General features: G+C 44.8%; 1 protein-coding gene across 7 annotated transcripts in view; it reads left to right on the top strand.

Annotated features, from left to right (window-relative positions):
• The window catches only part of DOCK3 (dedicator of cytokinesis 3), a 306,392-nt gene that overhangs the window by 204,277 nt on the left and 83,867 nt on the right, over nt 1-18,248 (top strand). For all 7 annotated transcript variants that reach the window (XM_033131981.1, XM_033131979.1, XM_033131980.1 and 4 more), the window contains 7 exons: nt 2,146-2,271; nt 11,101-11,225; nt 12,696-12,858; nt 13,365-13,471; nt 13,965-14,136; nt 14,475-14,572; nt 18,013-18,096. In XM_033131981.1, the coding sequence (XP_032987872.1) occupies nt 2,146-2,271; nt 11,101-11,225; nt 12,696-12,858; nt 13,365-13,471; nt 13,965-14,136; nt 14,475-14,572; nt 18,013-18,096 (875 nt within the window). The remainder of the gene's footprint in view (nt 1-2,145; nt 2,272-11,100; nt 11,226-12,695; nt 12,859-13,364; nt 13,472-13,964; nt 14,137-14,474; nt 14,573-18,012; nt 18,097-18,248) is intronic.

The raw sequence follows: 18,248 nt of genomic DNA, 5'->3' as shown, positions 1-18,248 counted from the left end.
TATATAACCTTCTTTGTTTTAACTTTCATAGACTTGTAAATAAAAGTTGACCTTAAATGATAGTCAAAGCCACTGCAAGGCATGGCAGTTTCCCAAGTTGTTGCGAAGAACATTTGTTTCTCCGTCGGGGTCAGCAGATACTCAGCTAAGAGGATCCCCAGAGCAGCTACACACTAGAGGCCGCCAAGGTTGAGACCCTCAGCTGGGAGTACTTGATTCCCCTGAAACTCTGTAGCATGGGGGTCCTCAGGGCCTCTGAGTTTCTAAGTGACTTTCCCCTCTGGGTGTGTTGGGGTGCAGTGTGCTAAAAGGGGGAGGGGTGTCCATATTCCTCACCTAAAAAACTAAGGTTAAAGCAAGCAGCAAATAAAATCTTGTTTTTAAAGTATAGAAAAGTTACTAACAATTTGGAAAACTACTATATGTATATATATAGTGTTCTTTGCTTTATTTACTTACTTGAATTATAAAGAGATGCCCTTGGCTACAGGTTCTTGGGACATGATATGATTAAAACATGGAGAATAGTTTAAAAGTGAAATGGTGATAATAATACATTACAAGAAACAACCGCAAAGCAGTGTCTGCCATCACCTTACCAGACTAAGATGTTGAATTTTGTCTTACTTCCCAAAGTGAGCAGGGGCCATGGCATCCGTCTTACTGTCTGTGGGTTTTGTCCAGAACTTACAGACACTGGCCGTTTAAACAGTGTTAGAAAGGCGCCCATCCCTCTGTGCTGGGGGTGCCCCAGACTTCAGAGTGCCTCGGTTAAGATGGCCATTGGGAGAGGAGGTCTCCGTGCACTTGTGGAAAAGCCAGCAGGAAAAATCAGCTGCTGCTTTTCGAAGTGTGTGACTGCTTCTTGGCAAGCCTTGACTTGGAAGCTGGTTGAGATCTTGGAAATTACCTATTTCTACTCATGAAATAAACGAGGAAACTGATGCTCAATGAAATTACTTAGAGGCTGAACCAGGAAGCCCAGATTTGCAGTCTCCAGGCCACTGGCCTTTCCATTCTTACCCAGCTTCTGTGCATGGGTTTTCCACTGCTGGACTCTGGGGTCTTCATGTCAGAGAATTTCATAGATCACTCAAGGAGTAGTTCAGATCTTTATTAGTCTCCTTAATTAAAGAGACATCTATATAAAAATTAATTTACTTTGCTGTAAACTGTCACCCATCTTTGTTAAACATCCTGGGCAGTTCATTGTCTTGGCAATTCTGTTTCCGAGGTCATTAGTGCTTTCCCTTCAAGTCAAATCATATGAAAATGCAGGAGGAATTGCTACATTGGTTTGAGTGAAGAGAGTGAATGTATCATTCAGCAGTAACTCTCTTAGTGCAGCTCTAATATTTGTAGCTCCTTGTTTCCATGGTTCCATTGTTGGCCTCTTAGATATGTAGCCACAGACCTAACTCTTAACAATTCCAGTAACCAAAGGTCATTAAGAACAAATGAAGACAAATAAAGCAGTTGGCATGTTGTGTTTCTATGTATTTTTAAATGGCTATTAACTACAGCTTTATGTACATATTTGGGGCTAAGATTAATTTACCCTCACATAGGTCTTTCAGGAGGGATGTGGGTGGAGAGGAACATGCCCGGTTGCCGACCCTCCAACATTCCACACAGGTGTCAGTTTGTCCAGTTACAGTTCTATCGGGCAGTCTTTCACTTGAGATGAAATTCAGGAAGAAAACAGTTTTCTTGTGTCAGAAATCACATTTCCAGCTGGTGGGACACCCTGACGCAAGGCCTTTGGACACACTTGTTTTTAGTCTGCCGCTGTGCCTGTAAACTTGTCTGAGTCCCTAAATGTTCAGTTTAGGAATCCTCCCCTTCACTATTCACTAGAGCCCAGCCGGGCCCTGGTCTGGGTGCTGCGGGGCCCCGTCTCTCAGACCTCAGCCTGTGTCTGGATAGACTAGTTCTCTGGGCTATTGAGGTCATCTTGACTTAAATTCCTTTAGCTTTCTAAAATGTTCTTCAGAATAATGTATGTTTTCTTCGCTAATATTTTTCTCAAAAATACTGAACTTTGCACATTTTCCTCTGAAACAGTGTGGCTCTTTATGTCTCTTCTAGTACTACAGTACAGGGTGGGGTGTGGTTCTCAGGAAGAAAATGCTTTTGTTTTTGCAGGTCTTATCATTTCTCTGCAGCTTCTTCGTGGAGACATGGAACAGATTAGGAGAGAAAACCCTATGATATTTAATAGGGGATTGGCGATTACAAGAAAATTGGGATTTCCTGATGTCATCATGCCAGGTAAGCAGAACTTCTTGGGGCTGGGAGGAGGGTTCGGAGGATGGAGTCCAGTGCTCGTCTCAGGAGCAGTGGAGGAGCCCTGCGGCCATTAAAAGCATCTGCAGCTCAACTCAGGTTGCTGGATGCGGTCTGCAGCCAGGAGCTCCTTTGGCTGTTGGTGATATTTGTTCCTTGCCAGAAGCCCCCACATCACGTTCACCGGGGCAGCATGACAATCCTGCAGACGGGCTTTGTTGTCTCTGTGAAGGCTGGATGGTAGCCACCAACATGGGACTTCATGCCTTTTTACACTCTTCTCTTCCATTACATTCCTTAGAAGAGAATAGGCTCCAGAACTTCCTCTTTAAGGGGAAGAATATACCAAAAACATGCCTGTAGTATTCATTGGGAATAGCAGATACATTTTAGTATATTAGGAAAAGAGATCAGGCAGATGGTATAAATTGGGCACTGTAAAGAGTACGGCCTGGCCGGTTTCTCAGGGCTTGTCTCAGTCCCCTCGGTTTAGGCCTGATGGAGAGCCAGGGCAAAACGTGGGAATGCACTGACTCTCTCGTGAAGTTCCAACGCGTCAATCCCAGGTTCATGTTTCCTAGTCAGACAGATGCGGGCAAAGCTGGAGAAGCGGGTCCAAACAGGCCATCAGAGCCAAGGGGGCTTTAGCGAGTGAGGGAAGGGTCTAGGGGTGGCTCAGATGGATGGCAGGTGGTCTGATAACCAGAGAAGATGAGAACAAGGAGAGGGGAATCGGAACCGACAAAGCTGGTTATCTGGATGGACGACAGGAGTGAACCTGTGCTTTCCACTGAGTCTTAGTGATCTGCTAAGAGCTTACTTACTTTGGTTTAGAAGGGCCAGGCCAGGTGAGATTGAATCGGTCATGACCGGTCTAACAAGGCCCTCTTTGGAGTCCTTCGTGGTGCTGTAAATCCTCTTGTTGGAAATATTTGCCAGCACATCCCCAGAGGGGAGTGTGGCCTGAGCACAGAGGAGGCCCCTGTGACGGGCTCCAGCTGCCTTCCAGCTTCCCACACTGCGCCCAGAATTGTTTCCTGTTGTGATGCAGAGCCAGCTGCTGGGAATGGCCTTCACCTCCTGCTCATGCGCACAGTAGGGTCTTGTGTGGGAAACCTGGGCTACTCAGTCAATTCCATGTTTATCTTTAAATGCTAGGGAGACTTCGTGGTTGTGAAAAGCCCCGTCAGGCTGCTGTGACTGTGGTGTCCTCCACAGGACGCTTCTCCCATCATGTCCTCACACCTTTTCTCTGCCCTCTGTGGCCTTAGTTATTAGGAAAAGAAGAGCCCAGGCATCGTCCCTGGCTTCTTGATAATGTGTCATGGAAAGAAAAGTAGGTGGTTACCCAAATTTATCTGGTGATCATTTTTAATTAGGTACCCAGGCTCATGAGATGGGGTCATATATTCTAAGAGATGTATTCACAGTCCTTCCTTTCTTTCAAGAATTTGTGTTTCTTAAGATTTGGACATTTCCTTCCTATTGGCCTTCACACGGTCATAGAATTAAAACCAAGTGAGCAAGACTAGAAAGGAACAAGCTTCAGTCAAAAATGTTTTTAAGCAAACTTTGATTTCAAGAGTTACACTGTCCCATCCTCTTGTGTGGAAAGAGATCTCTGTAGAGCACTCTGCATCTCGGTGTCATTTGACATCACCATGGAAACCAGCTGTGTCAGGCATTGGTGAGGCAAACTGAGGCTAAGAGGGCTTTCCCTCCCCTGGGCAGCTAAGGATCATTGTATGATTTGCCCCACAGGCCAAGACACTGGCAATCCTGGGAGGTGCAGGCTATGGCTGTGGGATGCTGCTTTCAGAGTTGTGTGCCACTGAGTACTGAGTGCTGAAGCTGAAAGTGAGGATGGTTCACAGGCAGGAAGCAGTCTTTTGTGCATAGCTGTCTCCTCCTCTAGCCTTCCTCTCCCGAGGAAAGAGCTTTTTGCACAGATGGCCACTCCCAGAGTTGTGAGCTAACAACTGACTGACACCCCCCTCATGCACCCCGTGATATCATCAGAGTGCGTTTGCCATCCTTGGGCAAGGTGAGATGGCTGGCCTGCAGGTCTGCTGGAGCAGCAGGAAAAGTGTGCAGGAGTGTTCTATGCTGCAGTGAACCTGTCTTGGGAAGCCATGAATGTGGCGAGAAGTCCTTGGGTGAGCCTTCCACGCCCTGGCCACCTGGCCACGTGCCGCGGGTCAAAGCTTCACCTGGGGGATATTGTGCACGGGCTGCAGCGATCCCTCAGCCCGCACAGTGCTGCTGGGACTAAGTCACAAGGCAGCTGCTTCTTGACACAGAGACATGTGGGAGATGAACAAGGAAATAAATTCTGTCAGTAACTGTGCATTGCTGCACTGAAGTCTGAGAAATTGGAGTAAATATAAAAATTAGAATTAGTCGTAAACTGTGATCCTCATTGTAAAACTACCCAGCATTTGGCAGAAGCTCCCAGACGCTCACTGGGAGAATCTTTTTTGTCAGGATGGGCCAGGTAGGTCCTTGTCAAAGGCTATTGACAGAACTTACGGCTCTGAGTGTAACTGCGCAGTTACAGTTCAGACAGGCGCTCGCCACTCCGGTGTCCAGCATACCGTGTGGAAAAGTTCTTTCTGACGGTCTCCTGTTGCGTCCCTGGGTGTGTACAGACACACCACGTGACTGCTGTGCACAGGAGATGTCCTACGCTGTGCTATAGCTGAGGCCCTGACGTCTAGATTCTAGAACAACTAGATATGGGAATTTAAGCCTAATTTTGAAACTGGGCACTTACAGCCTTTTGTTGGTTTGTCACATTTCTGTGGGTACTTCCTCCTTCCTTCCAAACTCTTTTTAGTTTAGTACCAAAGCTAATAACTGTAGCACACGGTTACTCCTTTCCTAGATTTTTTTTCTAGAAGATGGGCAGGAAGGACTGGCGCAGGCCTGGGGCCCCAGGTGGGCAAGTTGAAGTTAACATTGTTCCCAGTGGCTCACTGTCAGAATTAGTCCAAATAAAAACCTTAAAGAAAAGGGTCAGCCAAAGACAGGAAACCAAAAGGGGCGATTTAAACCCTCTTACTCTAGAAAAGGCTCCACCTTCTCCAGGCCATGTCTGAGCAGGGATGTGTCGCCACCTGCTATAGCCCTGTCTCATTCTTAGCTTTCCTGGAAGTCTCTTCCCTGGAGTCAGGAGCAATACAGGTCTGTCATGGCTCAGTGGGAATTGCAACATTTTAACTTGCTTTCTCAGCCTTGAATTTTTAAGGTTATCATTTGCTGTGGGCAACATGGGCCAAGTTTATATTAGTTAAGTGGTTTTCTGTCTTGCCAGAAGAAATCTGTCCTTTGATTTAGTATCGTCTAGCTGATGACTTAAGTTTTTCCTAAAGCATGGTTCTCTAACTTGCATCAGAATCACCTGCAGGGTTTGGGAAAGCACAGGCTGTTGGGCCGACCCCAACAGTTTCTGATACAGTAGCATTGGGGTGGGACATGACAATTTGCATTTCTCACAAGCTCTCAAGTGATGGTGATGTTGCTGGTTTGGGACCCCCTTTGAGGACCATGTCCTAGAGGGTACTCTGCTTTAGGGATGCTTTGCCCCTCCCTGAGGCAGACCTGGGTTGCCCTGAACTGCCCATTAGAAGGCAGTGATGCAGGCATGGTATCCCTCTAGGGGGCCCTCCGATTCTCGCCCTTGTGCTCAGAAATACACTCTCCTTTGCTTTGACACCTGGTAAGAAGTGTGTGCTTCATCACCGACCTGCAAGTGATGTTTTATTCTTTTTTCCTGTTTGTCTTAATTGTTCTTGTTTCTCTCTGTGCTGTGCCCTCATTCTCGCCCCTTTCTTTCTGGTGCAGAGATGAAGATATTTGGGTGTAAGTTCTTGCTTTTGTGTGTCCTGTCTGCTTTTTGCCTGCTTTTTTTCCATCTTCATTTGTTTCATGGAATGTTGCAATACTGGGGTGGGGTGTCATGTACATTATTAATCCTTCATCAACCTCACCTTTTGGGGTAACTGACAAGACGTAAGAAGAGAAGCTACCAGCCCAGCCTAGAAGACTTTGGCTGTTCATTAAGATCTGAGGAAGCTAAGGACATGTTGGAATGTTTAAAACCTTAACAAGCCCTAGGTATATAGCTACAAGAAAAGATTTTTATGAGACAGACCAGCTACTCCCGTTGAAAAGAAAATAAGTAGGCTCATCCCAAGCTACAAAGAATCAGAAAGGCAGAAAGCTTCTCTTTTCAGCTCGGCTGGACACATCTCATACAAAGGGCAAACACACATCATTTGAAAGAGAGCTCTCCTCAGGAGGAGAGCTGCAAGTACTTACCACAAGTAGATTCGTAGGACTGTGGTCTGAGTTCCCATAAGGCTCTGGCAGCGTCTCTCAGGGATGGTTTGGGAATGACCGCATCTGGTCCCACAACATGTTGAAAGACCACATCCTTGACCCCGGAAAAGAATCACCCTAGATAGTGAGGTCACTGTGCCTGTTCCTAGCATCCTGCTAGAGCAGAGACTTTGTGACAATAGAAACTAGTAGACGAGTGACACTGCAGACATGGTTAGAAAAGTAAAGAAGCCGTCTCCCCTGGGTCCTCTAAGGAGGTCCTCCCAGGGGTCATTGTCGTCTCTTTTATTTGTTATTTTTATTTTTGTCTCTTCCTCAAAATAAGAACTACTACAAAATAAAACATTGGTTATACACCTGAAGCTGTCCTAGTTGAAAGGTTAACATCTCTCCATCTCCATGAATGCTGTCAGACTTCATCCTTTTCTGCTGAGAGAGAGAATTGGTGCCGTCCCAAGCAGGCTGTTGTGTCTGCTGGGAGAAAGTCCTGGTTTTACATGGTCTTAAGGGAAAGAAAGTACTACTCCCAGAAGCCCCTCCAGAAGCAGACATGGTATAAGTAATATAGTATTAAATACTATTAGCCTTGAACCCAGAGCCTCCTAATCTGTGGTGTGAGTAATTCATACAGAAGGATCGTGACTATAATAAGGAATCCAAACATGACTGAGTGGCCACACCTGTGTGCTGTCCTGGACCATTTCCCCTGGGATGGAATTCTGCGTAGGCTGTAACCATGTGGTTTTAAAACTCCAAGTAAGGCTGGATTATCTGACAAGAGAGTGTTACGAACGTGCTCTGGTGCCTGAGCTGCACCTCCGAAGTTCTGCAACCCCTGCAGAGACTGCTCTCAGAGAGGCTGCAAGTATGTGTGAGCTGCTTCTGCAGTCTTACTAGGCTGCAGGTCTGCAGAGGCTCAGACCGGCCGCTGAGGCGTCAGTTCTCTGTCACTGCCAGAAGCAGCTCTGTCAAAACGTTTCTCAGCCCCCTGAGATTTCTGGGAGCTGAAAAGCACTGTTTCCTCATAAGAACACTCACTTCGTGAGGAGCCGAGAATGTTTCAGGCCATTCTCCCTGATGTGAGAAGTTGGCCTTTGGTTCATTATCTTGCTTCTTCCCAGCAGCTGTTTGTATAGACTTAGAAGACTCTGGAGGGTTTTTCTGTTTTTTTGTTGTTGTTTTGTTGTGTTTTTTTTTCAATGTGTAATTGCAGTGTAGTGAAGCTCTTCTTGACACATGAACACTCCAAACCAGGTATCACACTATATAGCCCACGGGCCAACAGCCTGTTTTTGTGCTACCTGCCAACTAAGAATGTGTTTTTTCATTTTAAAGAGGTTTTGGAAACAAAGAACATGTATGTGACAGAGACCTGTGGGACCCACAAACCCTAAAATATTTACTATCTGGCCTCTTACAGAAAAAAATGTACCAACCTCTGCCTTCTCTAACTCCCTAGTTCCTTGACGTGCAGCTCTATATACTCCAACAGCTAGTATTGGCCACTGTGTGAAACAGGGAAAGGGACAAAGACTGTTTATTCTGAGGCCCTCTTACAAGAACAACCTCATTCATCCATCTTTCATTCAAGAAACTCTGTCGCATGTCATCTGAGCACTAAGGACTCAGAAATGTAAGGCGTTGCCGGTGTTGATCGATGCTCTGCCGACCGTTGGCAGCAGAAGACACCTAACAAAGGGAGGCAGGGCTCCTCAGCACTGGCTACTCCCACTCCTACAGAAATGCTTCCCTCCCATAGCCCTCCCAGCCTGCCTCCATGCTGCCCAGCCCCCCACCCCCAGCCAAACTTCATCAGCATCTGGTCCCCTGGTGTTAAACCCTGGAGAGGGTTAATCACCTGGTGGAGTTTTACACCTATTTACAAAGTTCCACTGGAATCTCATGGGGTGGAAGCTCCCTAGGTGATTCAAATACAGCCACCCCGGCAGTGGTCTGTAAACTAACCTCAAAACCACTGCTCAGTCCTTCTCTTTCCCATCCTCGTTGTAATCTGCCTGTCCTCATCCCTCTCCGGGTAATGTTCCTGGCAATTGGTGCTCAACTCTACAGGAGCCTCCTGGAGACAGTGCCTTAACCCAAAGGCGTGAGTCCACTGCGGCTCTGTGAATATGTGGCATGCACGAGGGACCGCTGAAGAGTGGGGAAGTCTGGGAGGCTATCCGTAAGGCAGTCCCGGAGCCTTTCACATTTGCTGCTGCTTAGGTTTTCTCCTAGTTCCAGAGAATTAGCGGAGAGCTTAATTTAAGTGACCCCCCTTCTTTTGACAAAAAGGCCCCAACAACATTAACCATCACAAAGTGCCCTTCTTGAAATTGAGGCTGTAATTTGCAAAATTGTAACCCACAAGGCAGCCTAACACCTATTCTGACTGAGTACACTGGTCTAGGCAGGCGTGTTCTCCAAATAAAGGGCAGCCAAAGATCTAGTGAAATCAAGCTGCTTCAGTCTGTAACTCAGAGGTACAGCTACTTGTATTGATAAATTTTCCCAGCTAGGTGCTCAACAAGGGCATTCTGTTTAAATAGAAATTTTAAAAGAACGAAAACTATAGGAATATCTAGCTCAGTTCTAGGAAAAGTTTGAAACGTTTCATCTGAATGACATGTTTATTATAACATGGTTAACTCGTATATAGAGCCACGGAAACTAAAAATGTTTACTATAGTAAAATAAGACCGGGTCTTTAATATAATATAATGTAATATAATATAATATAATATAATACAGGGTCTCATATTAATTTTTGCTCCAAAAGACGCATTAGAGCTGATGGTCCGGCTGGGTCTTATTTTCGGGGAAACACGGTAGGAGGGCCTAAGCAGGGATGTCCAAAGGAGGCCGAGTCAAGTTCCAGGCTCCTCAGAGTTCAAAGTAGAGGTTCTGCTCAGCCCCAGAGGAAAGTCTGTGCAGTCTGCAGGGATGGGCACCCTCAGCTGTATCTGGGTGTGATTTTCAGAACACGTTTTCCTCCTCCCTTCATGGTAGCCTCAGGGCTGTTGGGGAACAAGATGGCTTTCACACATAGGGAGTGTTCTCCCAGCTGCCAAAGAATTGCTTCTTCCCACTTGAGCCAAAGTGTCTTGAGAGTTTCACTATGTGACCAGATAACCATGACTGCACTCCTGGGATAGGAAAGCAACCTGAAGAATGGAAGTTCTGGTCACGAAGACGCCAAACACCAAAAATACATGCTTGTCTTGACCTACTGATCACTGTGTCGTGCGTAAGAGACCTTCAGATACTGCTACAATTAGAGAGGTAGTCAACGCAGAAAAGAGGCTATCGTCACATCTCTGACCAAACCCAAAGGATCACTTGCTAACCAAAAACCAAACCTGTTTATGTCATTGTGAATGCAAGTAATGAGTATATTTAGATGTGCCATTTCTAAGCAATAAAACAGAAAGAATACCTGGCATCTGAATTGGCTTGCTTTGCAAGTTACTTGTTCCCTCATCTCTCAGTTGATTTCTTCAGGCTGCTAATACATCTTCCCTTTGGCCCCACCTTATTTTCCTTTGCCATTTTCTTCCCTGGAACATTTTTTCCCCACAATCTTTACTATGTTTTTTTGAAAGTCAAAAGCCCTTCTTTAGAATGTGTGAATAAAACTTGTCAGTTACAGATTTAGAATCTTAGAGCAGCCTAAATAAGCTCGTATACACGAACAGCCAATCCCATCCCCACCAAAAAAGGCAGACGTGACTTAGGTCATTTCGGACTTGCAGTTTGAGCTTCTCCAGCCTGTTTCGAGCAGCAAATACAGCAAAGTGGGCTGGAGTCAGAGCACCAAGAAGCAAGAGCACAACAAGTTGTCACCCCAGTGCTGTAGCACTTGTGCTTCTGGAGAATCACCTGGTCTCAGAGCGCTTGCAACAAAGAGAAGAAAAACTGACAGGTAGTCCAGTGACCCCTGCCTGGCACTCCGGCAGGGTGTGGGATTTGGAGCTAGGCCTCCAAAGGAAGAAGTAGTGTATCCTCTAGTCAAACTCAGAAGGGCTGAGGGTTGCAGAAAGAAAACCTATAAAAGAAAAGAGAAATGACTTTTTTTTTTTTGAGGGAAAGAAGGAATTAGAAGTTAAGACAGATACGTGATTAAAATAAGTGTCACTCCTGTTGATTCTAAAATTTTTCCTCTGTGGGAGGCGTAGTTTGCAGCTGCTCGCCTAAGCAGTCCCCTGCAATCTGAGAGACGCTCCCCTGTAACGACCACCCTGTCCCTACCTGGACGAGCTATGGTAACACCTTCAGAATTCAGACTTAGCACATGACTGAACAACCTGAGTACCATTGCACTGATGCTGGTAGGATGTCCATCGTTATTAACCAAGCTTGGAATGCCCTGAGCACCCACCTGAACCCTGGAGGATCCAGTTGCTAGCCTGGTCCTCCATGCAGATGGGACAGTGTGGCTTCTGTGGTCATGAAGACATGGCATTTCTTTCCCCACAGGTGATATCCGCAATGACCTGTACCTAACCCTGGAGAAGGGGGATTTTGAGAGAGGAGGAAAGAGTGTACAAAAGAATATTGAAGTGACCATGTATGTGCTTTATGCAGATGGAGAAATCCTGAAGGTAAGGCTTACCAGTTTGGAATGGAAACGAATCCTATAATAATCCTAGTACTTCTGTGGACTTTGTCCAGAGAGCCGTTCTCCCAGGCAGGACTGAACTCAGATCACCCCTATGCATTCTTCTCTGCCTTTTCTTTCCTGCAAGGAAACCCTATGTTTGCTTTGATAATAACTCTCAGTGTCAGGTAGCCTTGTTAGAAATTCTTCCTTCTGTCTGACCTGAATCCTTCCTGCTCCAATTTAGACCTTTTCCCTCTAGTTCTGTCCTACCTGTTATTTCTGCCATTCCGCCTCACACTGAGCTATCTACTTTTGATAACTGTTATTAGGTCCCACTCTTTTTATTCCTTGAGCTAGTACAGGAAGTTATATTTGCTCTTTGGTCAACGGTAGAACTTAGGTACTAACTCTCTGGTGCCAAGTTATGTGACAACAGCAGGCTCAGCCCTAAAAGTTTACTTCCAGCCAGTGCATTCTGAGGCCACTGTCATTCCTCACTGAAAGTGAAAACCTGGAGTGCTGTCAGTATGTCCGTTTTCCCCTCAGTCATGTCATGGTCAGTCCCTGGCAATTCACAAGGCATCATTTGCATAACATTTGGTAGAAGGCAAATCAGTCTTTTACAGACCTCGCTTGTGTATGTTGACAACAGCCTTGAGAGGTAGGCAGAACAGGAATGATCATCCACATTTTACAGAAGAAAAAGGTAAAATTAGTCAAAATTATCTCCTAAAGCCAGAGAGAAATAGAGGAGAATGTTGATGGTGGTAGAAATCAGGACTTGTCATTTTAAAAACCCACCTTAAGGACATGGCCATTGTTTGCATGGATGTCATGCCAAGGTCAGCAGAGCCGTCGGGTGTTCACACCAGCCCTGTGCAGATGGAGCTGCTCCTGAGTGGATGGCTGCAGCTTCCTGTTCTCCAGGGAAGGGGCCTCGGCACTGCATCTTCATGCCAATATTTGGGAACTGCAGTCACGTTACCTGTGGTCTACCTTGTTTATAGCCAAGGACAGTCAGCTGAGGGCAACCTAAAATGCCAGTGCAACACTGAGCTAAGGAAGATTAACACACAAGCTCTCTCCACCTTCCTGTTGTTTTTCTGATCGGACAGAGTGCCGTGTACAGTAGACTTGTCCCATGCAGTTCACTATTTCCTTTCTGAGTGAGGATGAGGACCTGCCATCGTGAGTCAGATGCACCACGCAGCTGCCCTCAGGTTGACTGCGCAGCATGTGTGGTTACGTCGGCCTCACGGAAAACAAGGGGCACTGTGACTGCCTATTCCTGTACCATCTACACTGTTCTCTCCAAGAGTATTGAATTTCAGCCAAATGAGTTTTCTCATTTTATAGACTGGGCCTGGTGGGAACGTGAGAGCTGCGCCAAGGAGAAAGCGAAGGGTCCTAGTGACAGAAATGCAGGGCCCCCTCCAGGAAGATGACACTTTACTTTGCTCCTCTCTCCCAGGACTGCATCAGCTTGGGCTCCGGGGAGCCCAACAGGAGTTCCTACCACTCGTTCGTCCTCTACCACAGCAATAGTCCTCGCTGGGGGGAGATTATCAAACTGCCCATCCCCATCGACCGCTTCCGGGGCTCCCACCTGCGCTTCGAGTTCAGACATTGTTCCAGTGAGTGACACTTCTCTCCACATCCTCTGCGGATATGAATATAACTCTTTCCTCTGGGACAAAATTGAGAGGGTTCTTATTATTGGGGCAAGAAAATGAGTGGTAAAGAAATAGCTATGCAGAGATGGGCTGTCATCAGAGGCTGTTTGGACAGTGATTTAAAACCATGATATTGGTTCTCGGAGTGTCTGACCTAGACACTGGGTAATTCCCACTGTCGTTCCCCTTTGGGTGTTTTCTTCGTATGTGTTAAACTGCTTCTTAGCTCCAGGCTTAGCAAGGCCAGCAGTGTAGTTTCTGTTTGGATCTGAGTAGCTTATGTACTGGGATATAAGTGGAAATAGTACAATACATTTCTCATCGTTTCCTGCAGTCAGGTTGCTATCTAATTAACGAAAGTAAGGGACAAAGAAGTAAAGAGCAGAGGTAATAAGCACAAAGGCAGTTTCTAAATTTAAAAAGCAAAGTGGAGGGCAGAAACAACTAACACTTGGCTCTCATTACAGCAAAGGACAAAGGGGAAAAGAAACTCTTTGGCTTTGCATTCTCACCCCTGATGCGGGACGATGGCACCACTCTCTCAGATGATATCCACGAGCTCTACGTGTACAAGGTATGGGGCCTGGTTGTCTCTCACCTCTCTCATCACCGGAGGCCACTCTCACACGTGGTTCTGTTAGGTGGTTTGCCTTGAGTGGGCCAGAGGATCCAGGGTGCGGTGCTGGTGGGTGACAGCAGGCTTTTGTCTTCTAAATAATTTCCTCCCGCAAGTAATGCCAGTAGACCCTTTGTTTCCCACCTCCCACTCCACCAGTAGTGGAAATCTATTGCTCACCCCTGTGTGCCGTTGTGGCCTTGGCTAGTATATTTGGAGACCTGCTGTTTGAGATCATGGTTCAGTCAGCTGTCACCATAGCTGCCACCCGAGGTTGCCTGCACACCAGGTGGAGGCCACATGCCCTGCCACGTTTCTTTTAAAAGGCATGCCAACCATTCTAGGGAGTTTCTGGACAGAGAGCAAACATCAACCAGAAATGCCCCGGGACGTGATTTTTACACGTGGCTCGGTTCAGGAACCAGTCTGTGTTCTGTACCTTTGCCTGCAGTGCGATGAGAATAGCACGTTTAACAACCACGCTCTGTACCTGGGTCTGCCCTGCTGCAAAGAGGACTACAATGGCTGCCCCAACATCCCCTCCAGCCTCATCTTCCAGCGCAGCACCAAAGAGTCGTTCTTCATCTCCACGCAGCTCTCCTCCACCAAACTCACCCAGAACGGTAGGTGCGCGCGGGCTGGTGCCCTCCCTGCCTCAGTTGCTGCTTCCATGTTGCTGATGGACGTATGTTAAGGGAGACGTTACTGTCATGCCACAGCGAGGGGATTCTTTTCATTCGAAGTTGAAGGAATCACTTGGCAGTAGCAGCCTGTGAGGTTTCCCCTGGTTTCAGCAGCTTCCGAGTTCACAGATGCGTGTTTGGCCTTGACCTCAGCACTAAAGAGGCTGTTTGTTGTAAGGCTCATAGCTATTTCTGTTTCTCTAGATCTCACCTGTCTGTGGCTAGGAAATTCCTACAGGACAGGCAAAGGGTTCACCTGTTTTGGGCTTGCTTTCTAGTGGACCTCCTTGCTCTGCTGAAGTGGAAGGCCTTTCCAGACAGAATCATGGACATCCTAGGGCGGCTGCGGCATGTCAGCGGGGAGGAAATTGTTAAGGTATGGCTTCGCGCAATTCACACATGACGCCTGAGCAAGAATCCGGCCAGAAGGCCTTACCTTCTCTTGATTTCTGCCAGTACGCTTCTAAGACCATTTCTCGCAATATAGAATTACACGAGCAGAAATAAAGTATTTTTTCTTATTTTTCATTTAGCTTCTTTTTTAAAAGTAGTTATCACATCAGGTTTATTACCTTTTAGAAACTATTTATAAACCCTATTTTCTGACTTGTTTTTCTTCCTCGAAAGCAAAATGGTAATTTAAGGGTAATAGTACAGCATCCTCTCAGGAACAAGCCCAGTGTGCTTTGCTGCCTGCATTCCTTTAGGTCTCTGTCCCTTTCTGGGATAGAGACAAAAATCTTAAGAAGGCTGCTTGTCCATCAGTGAGCATTCTTAGCTCTGTCATTGCAATTATCAAATCAATTAGCAGATGCACTGTCTATTCTTCCCTCTTACAGCTGTACTGACTCAGTAATACACAACAAGGGTCTCCAAATGAGGAACAGTTTCAAAGTCTGTGTCCTCTGTGGACTTTTATGAAGTCTGGTATGAATTTGGTTTTAATCAATTGGATCAGAGTATCATAAATTTTTGAAATATCTCTTAACAAACAAGCTGTTATAATAGTAGCTTTTGAAACTTAAGATAAATTTATGCTCGACATTTTTGCCTTCTGAACATATTAAAAGTATCAGTCAGTAAACAGACAAGGTATTAGAAAAGTCTTATGATCTTTTTAAGGCTGAATTGTATTCCTCACAAGAGAACATTCTAAAACCAGCAGATCTGGTTTTAGCATCAATAATTTGTCTCAAGCCAGCCAGAAAAGAATGTGAAGTGAATATGCTAGCATTTTAAAATATCCTTTTACTTCTTACTGGAAAATTTCAAACATACACAAACGTAGACAGAATAATATAAAGAACCTATACCCATCACCCAGCACCAATAGTCATCAACCCATGGCCACTCCTATCCACCAAACGTCCCCATCCGTGCCTCCCACCTTATATTGTTTTGAATTAAATTGTAAACATTGTATGATTAAATTGCATTTTGACCAACAGAATGTTAGATATGATTTTTAAAAGACTACCAGCATCCGTGAGTATTTATTATTCTTTCCCTTGGTTTTTTCATCTTAGAAAGAAAAAGTCACATGCTCTCAAAAATAAACTTCTCCCTTCTCCAGGGATACTAATTTCTAAACCAAAAAAATAGTACTGTAGGTACGGCCTAGTTGCCACATCCTCATTCAAATGTCCTCTACAGACTTAGGCCACAGTAGAGGGCAAGGGGCTGCTAAACTCTTTGGGGTCCCACTAAACTTAGCTCTTTTTCTCAAAAAGAATTTGGATACAGAACTGCACACCTGAAATCTATGTAATTTTACTAACAATTGTCACCCCAATAAATTTAAAAAATAATAAAAAAAAAGAAAGGGAAGAAAAAAGAATTCATGAGTCCACATTGAATGAATAAATGAAATGGTTGTAAATAAAAAGCTCTTTCTTAGAGTAGAATGCCAATTTTCCTTTTAAAGAGCCATTGTTAGAAGGGAGCATTTTATCATGAAAACTCTAAGTCAGTAAGGCTGAACTCCATTACCTCCTCAAGAGAGATCTCTTACACATTCTTGTTGAGAGCTCTAGGGCATCACTGCTAGTGAGAGCCATGAGGTTCTCCAGAGGTGTCTTTGCTACGAGACAGAGGAACTCCGACCCATCTGCCATCAATTCCTGGGAGCATGGCACAGCAAAATAGTTCAGGAATCTTTTGATGACCTGACTAAGACTTCTAGTTTTGTACCTCCAATGAGAGCTACTGCTAAATAATGTTTTATAAAGCTCCAAGCTGTAATTCAAAAAGACTCCATGGATGCCTCCTTACCTGGGAACAGGTAAAGAGATCACCATTAGTCAGAACCTGAGCCGTGACTAAGTGTTTGCTGCTGATGGGTCTGTTTCAAACATTTTGGTGCCTGGAGTAGGAGGTCCACCCATGTATATAGCTTAAAAATTTGCTAAATGAGATATAGTCTATCTTCCTACCCTGGAAAATGCACCATCAGAATTACAAATAAAAATGTCAGTGTATGGCTTTAGTATGAGTAGAAATGAGCAGAAAAGCAAAGCTGGCTGAATTTTATTATTTTTGCACATAGTTGAGTGTTTCCTTGATTGTACAGTGCTATTTCCCCCACGAAGCAGGCCCTGAGGAAAGGACTTCCATGCAGGTAACTTATTTAGGGAAACTGACGTTAGGGAAACTGAGACAGGAAAGGAAGAAAAGCCAAAAAGTGGGTGTTAGAGAGCAGCCTACCAGTATGGACAACTGGGCCTCAGTATCCCTCGGAGGAGTATCTTTAACGAAAACAAAACAAAACACTTTTGCCTTTGTACCTGTCCATGATAAAGTTATTGCTGTTTAATATGTAGTTCAATTATAGGAAATTAATTTTCTAGCCAAAAGCATGTTTGTGAGTTGATTAGTTTATTGTCCTCTGAAGTGTTTTTGAAAGTATGTCTCCTTTCTAAAAATAGCTGGTTAACATGAATGCGTCTTCATTAGTGCCCTCCCATTAGTGCAGGCCACACCTACGGATTGTTGCGCCGTGAGACAGGGAAGCGGGGAGAATTTATTCATTGACTCTGATGATTGACTCTGAGAGTATTAAATTCCCTATACTTTGGGGTTGCTCTTTGTAGTGTTTGAGCAAGATCTCATGGCGCAGGGGATGGGTCTCAGGCAGAAAAGCAGGAAGTTGCAAGCCCTTGAGATGACAATTGTTTTCTAAAAAATTATTTTGCTCATCTTTTATCATCAAGATTTTATATAATGTGTTATATCCAGAGTAATATGCTAAATGCACTCTTAAGTCCCCTACATTTGTATCTTCAGCAAAGATAAAATTTAGAATAAATACAAAATTAAAAAAGTTGTTTTCTCACGTTTTTAAATTAAAAATTTAAATGACCAGCCAAATCACAAATTATACTGAATTAACATCAACATGTTAAATCAAAACATTTATGTACAATGAATTTTTCAGTTTCTTATTTTTAAACTAATTAAAACTTTTGATATTTAAAAAAAAAAAAGAATTTGGCATCAGAATCATTTAGATTGTCTTGATTTCAAAATTGCTATCCTTTCAGGATGGCCTAGGTTTTTTAGGTAATTGCTCTTCCCTTGGAGTTTATCACTTACCCAACAGGAAGAGCCTCCCTATAGGCCTTTGGGCTGTCAGCAAACAGCCCAAGTCCACCCAGTTACCCCTTAGCTAGGTGGAGGTGGGTACTAGAGTATTAAGTGGTGGTTTGAGGTTTTAGATCTTTGACATTGTTTATTGGGAGGTGAATTTGTCTGTGTGTGGAATTTGACCACGTATATAGGCCCTAAGACCTAAGCCGTCCGGTTTTTATGCTGTTGCAGTTCCTGCAGGACATCTTAGATACACTGTTTGTGATTTTGGATGATAATACAGAGAAATACGGCCTGTTGGTGTTTCAGTCTTTGGTAAGTCTCATCTTTCCCGATTTTTTCATTTTTCCTGTCACATATTTTTAAACAAGAGAAGCAATTTGTTAGAGTGAGTCAGCACAAAGTTCAGATGTTTCCAATAGCAAAAGGACTGAGGAGCATCCCCCAAAAAGACCAACTGACCAACT

Source organism: Rhinolophus ferrumequinum, chromosome 17 (genome assembly GCF_004115265.2).
Source record: "Rhinolophus ferrumequinum isolate MPI-CBG mRhiFer1 chromosome 17, mRhiFer1_v1.p, whole genome shotgun sequence".
NCBI lineage: Eukaryota > Metazoa > Chordata > Mammalia > Chiroptera > Rhinolophidae > Rhinolophus > Rhinolophus ferrumequinum.
This window is presented reverse-complemented; position numbering and strand designations above follow the sequence as displayed.